The sequence below is a fragment of the Haliotis cracherodii genome, unplaced genomic scaffold (assembly GCF_022045235.1).
Source record: "Haliotis cracherodii isolate W230 unplaced genomic scaffold, xgHalCrac1.p SCAF_16, whole genome shotgun sequence".
In the NCBI taxonomy this organism is placed as follows: Eukaryota; Metazoa; Mollusca; class Gastropoda; order Lepetellida; family Haliotidae; genus Haliotis; species Haliotis cracherodii.
Genome location: NW_027266271.1, coordinates 4,236,620 through 4,248,170, shown reverse-complemented (window position 1 = coordinate 4,248,170; position 11,551 = coordinate 4,236,620). Strand labels below are relative to the sequence as shown.

General features: G+C 40.9%; 1 protein-coding gene across 1 annotated transcript; it reads left to right on the top strand.

Annotated features, from left to right (window-relative positions):
• The first annotated feature begins 200 nt into the window (after positions 1–200).
• LOC139463345 (papilin-like) lies at positions 201–9,589 on the top strand. The gene is made up of 2 exons (XM_071244593.1): positions 201–306; positions 8,148–9,589. Exons 1-2 carry the CDS (start codon positions 201–203, stop codon positions 9,587–9,589), a joined length of 1,548 nt encoding a protein of 515 aa, XP_071100694.1.
• Positions 9,590–11,551: the final 1,962 nt, after the last annotated feature.

The following is an 11,551-nucleotide window of genomic DNA, read 5'->3' as shown; positions in this document are numbered from 1 at the left end:
CAGATAGAACCACACTGCTTACATACCCCCCTTTGTGTACTTCTGTACAGATAGAACCACACTGCTTACATACCCCCCTTTGTGTACTTCTGTACAGATAGAGCCATCCTGCTAACATACCCCCCTTTGTGTACTTCTGTACAGATAGAGCCATCCTGCTAACACAACGTTTGTTTCATTAGGTGTCTCTGGGGTCCACGATGTTTCCGTTATCCCTGTATCTACTGATGGCAGTGACCCCGCGCCTGGCCACTGCTCAACTCACCTTTCCAGAGGAAATGTTGAAAGACAATTTGACACCTTACAGTAAGTAAAGTCTCATGTCTGAGGCTGCCCTACTAGTTTCTAATCTCCTGGGCATAGTAACCGCAATAATTGAATAAAATTTACCAGCTACTCAGCCATTTCAGAATGCACTATATGCTAAAAACAACGTATACGTTTGTGTGGTTTCCTTTTTATCCCTATTCTTGCTCTTCTATCACGATGGGCTGCCCCATAGATGTGGTTTTGCAAAGTACGGTACCCATGTGGGAAATCGAATCCGAGTGTTTGGCAAAACGCTTGAACCGCTTGGCTACCCCACCGTCATGCTTTCTGTACATTAATTTATTCAGACGACAACCAAAAATACCTCTGGGTCGCGATAATTTCTACGATAAATTTTTGAAGTTAAAAGTAATAAGTTACATACTTTGCTATTCTTTTTACTACTAACGTTTGAAATAGTGTCCATTTGTAAATTCGCAAACTGTTATCTTTTCTCTCCCCCATAGTAAAAATCTCTCCCAGATTGCAATGTCGGAAGAACATTTGTGCTTTGTGTTTTCCTTTCTTCAGAATGGAAATATACTTCCAAATATTGGACTGAAACTGCGATTGTTAACTGACCGTTGACGAAATTAAGCATTTAGCGGAGCCGAGTAGTGGAGCCACTTGAAAAACTGACACCTGATTGGCTAAACAACCCACACATCCTTCATTTGGATTGGGAATCGAAATGGGCGCCAAAGGTCAGATGTTATTGACATTGGGTATGTGTTGCTCTGCAACTGGGGTACGGCGCAGTGTTTGGTACTATGGCGGGACTTTGGGTGACAGTTTCGACACTTCTGTGGGACAAGCTAATGCTTCACATGTTTATTCCGTTCCACATTGGATAATAAGGAAATAGGTGGTTTAGAACAACTGACTTGCCTTTGTATGTGTTTGTAACCTTTTCTCGAACATCTGGAATCATCACTATTTGATAGTAATTCATAAACACATGCTCATGATGCAGTCGGAAGCGCATAATGGACTCTGCTCTAAGCGGGGATTTCTCAAGAATATTTGTATATTTTTTTAGCTTTTAAAAAAATTAATCAGTGTGTTTTAAGATCTTTTCGTTACCCTTATACATTGTTGTTCTTGCCATATTCTTCCAGTTTAGAGGAAATAACAGACATTTAATTAGGCTTGAATTTGATGACAATACAGCTTCTCCCAGCTCGATAGTTTGCTGAGGCATATTATGAAATAAAATCCTTATGACGTTCTTTTTGTAGACTACCTTTTATGTGTAGAAAATGAGAGACTGACCAAGGAGTAACTCGTACTTACGGATCCCCTGTCCCCAGGTAGTCATGATGAGGTTTGAGTAGGTTACTCAATATACTCTTTGTCATGTTACAAGAAGACGAAGTCAGCGATATCCCCGCTCTTTTAAATATGTTTATTTAATCACAAAACAGTATTTATGTAGATTGAAATGTTCATAAGTCCGTACCAAATGTTAGCAATGTTACATATAATATTTATAAACTCTACATTATAAACCGAGGAACAAAAGAAACTATACGTCTCAGTTGAGTTTATCCTATGTTTGATTTTCAGTTGAGAATATCTCAAGTTTGCGATATTATATCCCCAAATGCATGCACTGTACTGGCGCTTAGTCACCACTCAAAAACTACTTCTGCATGGTTTTGTTTCTTAGATATAACTTGATGTAAAACTTTGAAAATTAAAAAAAATAAAATCGCATAATACACAACTACCGATGGGTAGCTCAGTCTTCCTGACTGAAAAAATACAATTAATTTGCATTTTTGTGCCAAGAAATACTTTATAAACATTATAATTGTAGGGGTTATGTGGTTGCAAATTCATTTCTTACCCAATCTTCACTGAACCAATTTATATTTACACAAGATTACTTTGCCACAGATTACAAAATGTTGCAGGAATCAGTGATGGTTAATTAGATCAAATTAAACAACAGCTTCAATTTTCAATAAATAAAAAACATAGTCGGTTTACTTTCTTCTGTCGCTTAATTTCATTCCATTATCGTGATAACCCCAAATTTAAAAAAAATTCTGAATTTAAGCATGATCCTTTGTTGTTGTTTTTTCCTAATTATCACCGTATAATGAACAATGTCTCAATCAATTTCACCAATCCAGACCACCCGATCCATTTAGACGCCTCCGAAACAGACATAGTTCAGTCGGGGGATAGAATGAAAATGAGGAGAGACTTGTGAAATGTCAACGCTGAAAAGAAAGGCCACTGAAATATTTTGTTCAGACGAAGCACTGAATCACTGTGACGTCATATCGCTTCAACAGACGTATCCCCACTGATATTCGTTAAAATCCACATATGCTAATATCTATAAGTTATTGCACTCACTCTTTCTATCCAGATGGATATTTTTTATCCCTTACTCTGTGTCATACATGTTTCTTTGAAGCATATCGTCTTCATCCCGCCATCTCACAGATTAAGACATTTCGTCTAGACACGATAGGTTGTACGCTGTGCAAGACACTACAGACACTGCTTAAAAATGCTTCCAATATATTCATATTTATTTCAGTCGACCCTCGTTGTGTCGAACGTCCAGGTCTCGAATTCCCGGTTGTCTCAAACTCAAATTTAGGAGTCCTAAGTATCCAAATTAAGCATAAAATTCCTCTAATGATTCGAACAGTTCACAATAAAAAAAATACGTCCACACACCCACACTCTCCAAACTTTCAACTTTCAGCTGTATGTACTATCTTCACGGAGTACAAAAACAATACTCTATAACCTGGATGTTAGAATTATATCGCAATATGTAGTTTACGTTGTATACATAATAGTTGTGTGCTGAGTCCATTACTATGTGTTGAGTCCATCTTTTCTCACATCATGTTGTGAAACTTCGAAACAGCATTTATATTATGGGTGGTTCGAGAAGGAAGCTCACTGTGCTGGTCTATTCCAAGTGAAGAGTTGCATATCACGCTCAATATACTACATCTATACTCACTTTCTAAATGTGGGCCCACCTGCAATCTCTATTCAGAAATAGACATATTTGGGGAAACAAATATTCACCAGTTTTCAAATTTATTGGTAAGAACCGTTTTTAAGTTTACAATTGGGGTCTAACGCTCAATCACAACAAAACCAACATACGAGTTGTATTTAAACTAAAACCAGGACTCTTTAAAACCGGGTTCTAATAAGGGTGGTAGATCACAAATACCTAATATATACTCTTCAAAAAAAGAAACTTGACACTGACTTTCAAAATGTAATATAATGCGATTGTTTCAAACACTGTTTAAAGATCAATGTACACAATGTTCAAAACATTAATCTGTCACCTAGACAGACACACGTACACGATACAGTTAGTGTCACATGGGTACAGAAAATGTCAGTATCGGTTGTGCCCACCACGTGCATCAATCACCGCTTGACACCGATGACCCATAGATGCAATCAAGTTGTCAATAACACGCTGTTGGATGTGCTGCCATTCATGCTGAAGTGCATCAAGAAGCGCCGGAAGTGTTTGGGGCGGTGGATTCCTTCTGCGAACGCGTCGATCCAACTCGTCCCACAGATGCTCAATCGGGGACAAATCTGGTGACCGGGCTGGCCAAGGTAATGTCTGGATGCTGTTATGCTGTAAGAAGTCCTGACAAACGCGTGCAATATGAGGTCGAGCGTTGTCCTGCTGAAACTGTCCGCAATGAACGTTGACGTGAGGAGGAACCTAAGGCTGTAGGATCAAGTCTCTGTAACGCACACCTGTCAATGCACCTGCCACATGCACGAGAGGCGTCCTACCACCGTGATGAATTCCGTCCCATACCATGACACTCCCGACGCCAAATGGGACAACCTGCTGCACACAGTTGGGTGCGTAACGTTCACCCCCACGTCTGTAGACACGTGCGCGCCCATCAGCACGTGTGAGTAGGAAACGGGACTCGTCAGTAAACAGTACATTTCTCCACCTTGCACGTGCCCATCTAACCCTCTGTTGGCACAAAGGCAGACGGTCCGCCAGATGACGTGGGGTCAATACATGACGTCGAACATGTCTTCGTGCAAAAAGTCCAGCCTCCCTCAGTCTCTTGCGTACCGTTTGATCTGATATTCTGCGTACCCCAGGGACCCGTGTGGTTGTAGACGTGGCTGTGGTAGTGCGGTCTCGGAGGTGTCGCAGCCTGATGAATCGATCTTGTGCTTGGGTTGTCACCCTTGGTCTTCCTGACCTTGGCCTGTCGTCAACTCTGTTGGTGTTGTTGTATCGGGTCCACAGTGCGGAGATTGTCTGTCTGGATACGCCAAAGTGCCTGGCCACTTCTTGATGAGTTGCTCCAGCTTGTAATCTCCCAATGGCGTTGTTCCGTTGAGCTGCATTCAGTCTTGGCATTCTGTCACCGCCTCTACTGCCGTTATAAGGACTGTATGAACAGCCGTTGATTTTTATACCCATTCAGCAGGGGGGCCTGCATGCCTAAATGCAGGATCCTGTGCTGCACGTTTTTTACAGGCGGTTGCGTTTGGATGAAGCTGTAAAATTGATCCCCAAACGCTACGTTTATGTGCTTTGCATGTGTTTTCGCGAATTATAGACACATCATCTTTCTGTTTGACTTATTTGGTTCTCATTTAATGTAATTATTTTAGATATTTGGCAAAAAGTGGTTTTACATCTCTTTGTCAAGTTTCTTTTTTTGAAGAGTATATATACTTTCAAGTTCTCATTGTTCCAACCAATGTGCAGAAGGCTTGGCTTTGAGGAGAAAGAGGGTTATGATGGGATACATTAAAACGAACTATTTGAAGTCAAGAACTACCTATTTATCCAAATTGGTTCATTTATAAGCATTTTAGACATCTTGAATGTAGGATTACCCATTGTGCGCGGAGAATGTCCTGTCAATTGTATAAAATCAAAAATCAAAAATCGAAATAAAGGTTGTTTGAATAAATACAGGTTATTGCACAACACTACCCGAAATCTCAACATCCAGGAACATGATTTTCAGGCTCATGTGATTTTTACACGTGACTCATGGATTGATGAATATTAAAACCCATCTTTTAGCTTTTATAGTATGTCACTTGGGATAGAGTTAATCAAATGGCCCTCCTCTAACTGTGCGGGGTCAGGGTTATGCTAGCTGAACTTCAACTATACATAATAATATTTCATTGAAGAAGGTGTATAACCGTAAATGATAGTCTCAGGACAGTGGTATCATTAAAGTATGAACTCTCTTAATTAAATCGAATCACCTGTCAACTGAACTTGGTGTAACTCCACTGCCAAGTCAAAAACGCAGCGAATAATATATAAAGTGTATAAAACATAAATTTCAGAGAAGAATCAGTCTCGATTATCTGTTGAAACAGTCCATTGCACCTTAAAGGCGAAATAGCGGTGAATATTATTTCATGACACCATGTGTTCTCGAAAGGCATAAGCATGTACTGGCTCACAAGTAGCAGCCGCGACTCACACAATTTGTGTAAAAAGCAAGTGTTTGTTGCCTGAAGACGCACAGAAGTTCTCCTGTCATGCGAAGGCGGCTTGTAAACCGCAAAAAAAACCGTCACCATGGAAAGTTATATGAGAAACCTTATTTGTCCAAACACTGTAAACATAATTCGAGACATGTCAAAACTGATCATCAAGGTTGAAATTAAAGTGTCAAATGTTCTTAAAGTGAAACACAACACTAGTCTCTGAGAAAATGGTATCACAAGTCAGTATATCTCGTGTGTCCGCCATGTGCATTAATGACTGCCGTGCATGGAATGGATGAGGCGGTTGATGAAGGCCATAGGCACTTGAGCCGACACTCTGAGGAACGCCTGACGCAGTTTCGCTGCAGTTGTCGGCCTTGGTCGGGCGTCATCCAGCCTTCAGCCTTTGAATCTCGGTGCTCAGTGGGATTTAAATTGGGACTGAGGGCAGGCCATTGCATGGTTCTGATGCCATTCTGCTGGAGGAAGTCTCTTGTCTCAGTGTGGGCACGGGTGTTATCATGCTGAAACTCGTGGTTGCGGCGACGTGCCAAATGAGGTATGGCGTGTGGTCTTAAGACTGAGGGCAGGCCACTGCATGGTTCTGATGCCATTCTGCTGGAGGAAGTCTCTTGTTGCTCGCAGTGTGGGCACGGGCGTGATCATGCTGAAATTCGTGGTTGCGGCGACGTGCCAAATGTGGTGTGGCGCGTGGTGGTCAGTGTACCGAGCTGCTGTGACACCATTGCCTCTCCCTGGACCGATGTTCTGGAAGACCACAGGGCCGACCCTCTGTGCAAGAACAATCCTACCCCACACCATGATGCTCGGACCACCCCACGAGTCTTTCTCAACAACACAAGCATCCGAATAACGTTCCCCACGGCGTCTCCAGACTCGTGGTCTTCCACTACGTGGTCGATCATCTGTAGTGTTGGTGGTCTGGTACCGTTGCTGGAGCCTGTATATGGTCCTTACGTATACTTGAAATGCATTGGCTACTTGCCGGGCGATTTGTCCAGATTGCAATTGCTTAGTGTCGCTGATTTCTTGTCATGTGGTAGCAATTCAATTACGAATGAATGTTATCCGATGAGGGTAGATTTTTATAGGGCAAGAAATGGGGGAACGCATGTGCATTTCAATTTGGCGATCGGTTTTATTATCATCTGCCTTGGGTTTTTTTCATCAAATTTCATTTTTCCGGACAAGGTAATGTTAAGTTTTAGAAACTTTGACAAAAATTACCCAGATATGTAAAGGACAACTTTTCATGCAATGTTACTTGGGGTGACGTTTTTCTTTTGCGGTTCAGTATATATTTGTATTATCCAATACAAAGTGAACATCTGGTTTGATGTCAACTTTTGTTTCCTGAATCCAGCTCCTTTCGAGGATCGACTTTGTCAGTGTACCTACTGTGTTTCATTTTTTATACGAGGGTTGGTCAAAAAGTTCTCAGCCTGAATAACTTTCAACTATTGGCCATAACAAAGTAAACTAGTCAATGTAGTTCATTGGAAGTGTTTTTGGTCTGTTGAGGCCGTTTGTATATTAGTGACAGCCAGCTGAACGTGAAAGGGGTCCAAATGGACACAGAAATGGAGCAGACATCAATTTTGTTACTTTAGAGAAAAGTACTCCCCTAAAAATTCATGACCGTATGTCACCAGTGTATTGGGATAAGTGCCCTAACTTTTCCACTGTTAAACATTGGGCAGCTTTGTGTACGGCTGGGAGAAGAAGCGTTGATGTGATGATGACCCTCGGTCTAGACGTCCCTCAACTTCCATCAATGAAGATTTAATCAAGGTGATAGAAGAACTTATTCAGATAGACGTATTACCATTGCTGAACTTGAGGAAGACACAGGTGTAAGCCATGGGTCCATTGAAACTATTATTCATGAACATTTACAGATGAATAAGATATCTGCTCGTTGGGTGCCAAAGTTTCAAAAACTCTGATCCTAAAGAAAAAAGAACTGACAATGCCAGAGAACATTTAGAGCTTATTGAGCAGGATTTCGTCTAATTCAAAACCAGATTAGTAACGGGTGATGGAACATGCGTCTACCACTAGGATCCCGAGTCAAAACATCAATCAATGGAAGGGCACCATTTCACTTCTCCGACACCAAGAAATTCAAGTCTTCAAGATCAGTGAAGAAAGATAGGGTCACTGTATTCTGGGATGCAAAGGGTATGATCCTTGTTGATTACTTAGAAAATAAAAAGACCATTACCAGTGCCTACTATGCTAGCGGTGAGAAATGCCGACTGCTGGAATTCTACTCATTCATAACAATGCCTCTTAACAAACCTTTTCTTCTGTTTTCTACTCAGGTTGTCGTCTGAGCCCAGTGACAGGCCCTTGTCGAAGCCAGATGAGGAGGTACTTCTATAACATCACATCCGGTCAGTGTCAGCCCTTTAGTTACAGTGGTTGCAGAGGAAACGACAACAACTTCCACACACTCAAACAGTGTGTTGGTTCTTGCATCTGTGCCCAGCCTGCTATTGGCAAACCTTGCAGCAGTAACAACGTCATGAGGCTACAAAGGATATATTTTGACTCTAAGTCTGGCCAATGCAAACAGCTGGCATATGGAACATGCCAGGAAAATAGCAATGTGTACCCCAGCCTTTATCAGTGTCAGCAGACATGTTCGCTCTGTCACTTGATCAAAGACAGTGGGCCATGCAGAGGCAGTTATCGTAGGTTCTACTTCGATACCACTCACAACAGATGTGTTGAGTTTTTCTATGGTGGATGTGGTGGTAATGGCAACAATTTTATGAAGAAAGCTGAATGTGTAAAAACGTGTTCTCAAAAGCGAAACATTTCAATTCGGATTGTTAAGAATGGACAAATGCAAAAGCTTTCAGAACCATTTCTAAATATGTTAAGATTGAGATATCCAAATATATCAAGTACCATTGGTCCAATTTCAAAACCGGTTGCAAGTGTACAATTACCTAAAACGTTGTCATTACGTCCAGGCGGCTTTCAAATACCTTTTGTTTCATCACACACAAACAACCAAATTTCCAACAATGGTAAACATCTTACCTTACAAAACATCCCGAGAGGAGTGGACAAGCCAAAACGTCACCTGCGAGTATTCATGGAACACGCACCAAAAGTGACCCACCATAAAGAAGTTACAAATTCAGCAGAAGAAGCAGGTATTACAGAGGAACCTCCAGAAATCGAAGCCAGGAAAACCTATCCTTCTTCAACAACTACACCACCACCTCGAAGCACACCAAGAAAAATTCTATTCCGATTGAGGTTTGGAACGACAAATAAAGAGAAACTAAAATTTACCACAACCACAAACCTTCCAATTCAAGGAAAGGGTATTAAGCCCAATGAACAAGCAACACCAGCCTTTTCTGTTTTAGAGGTTTCCAACACTTCAGAAACACTACAGGTACTAAACAAATCTCTGCTTGGACCTGGCTGGACTGTGGGTGGTGGTATGAGAAGTGCTATGGCAAGGGACAAGCAGCCATATTTATCTGGATATATAAATAATCCGATAGGTTGGACAGTAACTGGAAATCCCACAACTACAACACCGATACAATTGACCACGTCACCTGTAAGTACAAGAAGTTCCCATGCCTCAAGAACACGTGCAACTCTAAATGGACAGTCAACTGAACTACCTGCATCAGTAACTAACATGTCAAGCCTCACTACCGCTACTGCCGTAAAATTCATTTTGAACCTTATCAGTACACCATACAGCCTGATGAATCATAATCATGGTATGGCGTAAATACAGCTGATCACTCTTTCAAAGACACCCTTCACAGATCTGCATCAAGCCAGCCACAAGTAAAGCAATATATCGAATTGCAAAGACATCCATCAAAGTATTGTTAGCAGTAATGCGGTTTTCATTTCGACTTGTTGACACCCACATCCCTTCAGTTGTAAGTGGTGTGTGTTACGTAAATAAAGCAGGAGCCCTTCATGGGGCCTTTTACCCACACTTGACAACGTCTAGTTTTGGCGGATGACCTATTAACCCCTGCAGAAATAAATAACTCTACATTTTTATTTACATACTTTTCCCCATAGATAATTATGAGGAAAGTTTTAACGTTAGTGAAAAAGGGACTTTTGAAACCCTTATTTCCACATATGTCATCGATCCCAATTGGGTGGATCAATGCTCATGATATTAATCACTGGATTGTCTGGTCCAGACTCAGTTATTTACAGACCGCCGTCATATAGCTGGAATTAAATAGTGTGGCGTTAAACAACAATCCAACCAACGAACATATGTAGTTTATATGCACAATGAATTGTAAAGAATACTTTCAACAATACACAGAATGACGCTTCCACTATTGCTTTTTAATGGTGAAACCATTGCGACGCCACGGGCGAAGAGAATAATGATACTTGATGTGTCCGGTTTGAGGGGAAGATCAACCATTAGCAGGTAGTGCTGGCGGTCGTTCTGCTTTTATATTTTGTCTGTATTCTTGACGAATCGGAACGTCGTTGCGTTTCTAACCGTGTGTGTAATTCGCAGAAGATGCGGGACAACATTTACCTATTCCTGATATGCCATAAATTTCTGAACAAATAATCTATTTCGGGTCATGACCATTTCAATACTACTATATCGCAATCTAAAAATATACTTGTCAGGAAGTAAACGTCTGTTTGAAACAGTGACTTATTTCAACCACTGTTGTTATGGAAATTTGTTGAAATGATATTTCTGAAACTATATCAGCATTGCCGCGCATTATTTAAAGGTAATGTTCATTGTATTGTGATAAGAAATGTATAAAACGGGTTGGAGGAACTACTTCACTTTGAAGCAGTTGAGGTTACTGTGTGTGCACGTTCATTATCGACTGTACATAATGTTATAGGAATGATATACATGTTATATATTTTAGACATTACATATATTTCTTTTTGCGTGTGGTGTTAAACAGAAGATGGATAATATATTTGCTTGATCTGGCAAAAACAACAACATTTTCTTGCACAAGTAGCTGCAGACAAAAGTAGAAATACTCAATTTGCGAATTAAGTGTATCTGGATAATATAGATTCTTACTAATGTCATTCGAATACACAAAATGACGAGAAAGGGATGGCATTAATAAAGTAATATTTTTTTTATTTGATATACGGCTTTTCCATTGGACGAGAGGTCGGTCATATGACCGCGAAATTGACGTTCATAAGTGTATAAACGACACAATTTGACGTTCATACTTTTTTCACGAGACCGTGTTCTTGAAATGACGTAAACACTGACCGACTACTTCCACATTCCTGGGGAAACCCCTGGGAATTCCCTAGCACGAAAACATGCATAAGCGTTCTTTCTGATCATTTAGAACCTCAGCGGTTCAGTATACTTTGAGAAATGTCAGAGAGCATGACTGCATGATTGTTCACGAATATCCTCGCTACGGCCCATCCTAATGAACAAACGAAGAAATGCACATCTAAACTATCGTAGTATCGACTCGATCCGTGCCTAGGCTGACATTGACCGTCTCCAGCAATCTATGAATATACCTTTGTGTCTGTTTGACGCATCTTTATTCACCTTTCAATGATCGGCCGTTGATCAATGATGAATAACACATGTAACCGCCAAAGGTTCATCAACAACTTCGGAAATCTCTCCCGTCACGTTTATCGTGTCGGCCATTTTGATGTCTTGTACTTGATGTAAATGTATTACGACGCGCTGTCATTG

Excerpts from the sequence above, each read along its gene's own strand:
- LOC139463345 (XM_071244593.1), top strand. The coding sequence starts at position 201 with ATGTTTCCGTTATCCCTGTATCTACTGATGGCAGTGACCCCGCGCCTG. Across the intron at positions 307-8,147 it reads AGACAATTTGACACCTTACA|GTTGTCGTCTGAGCCCAGTG; the intron begins GTAAGTAAAGTC and ends TTTTCTACTCAG.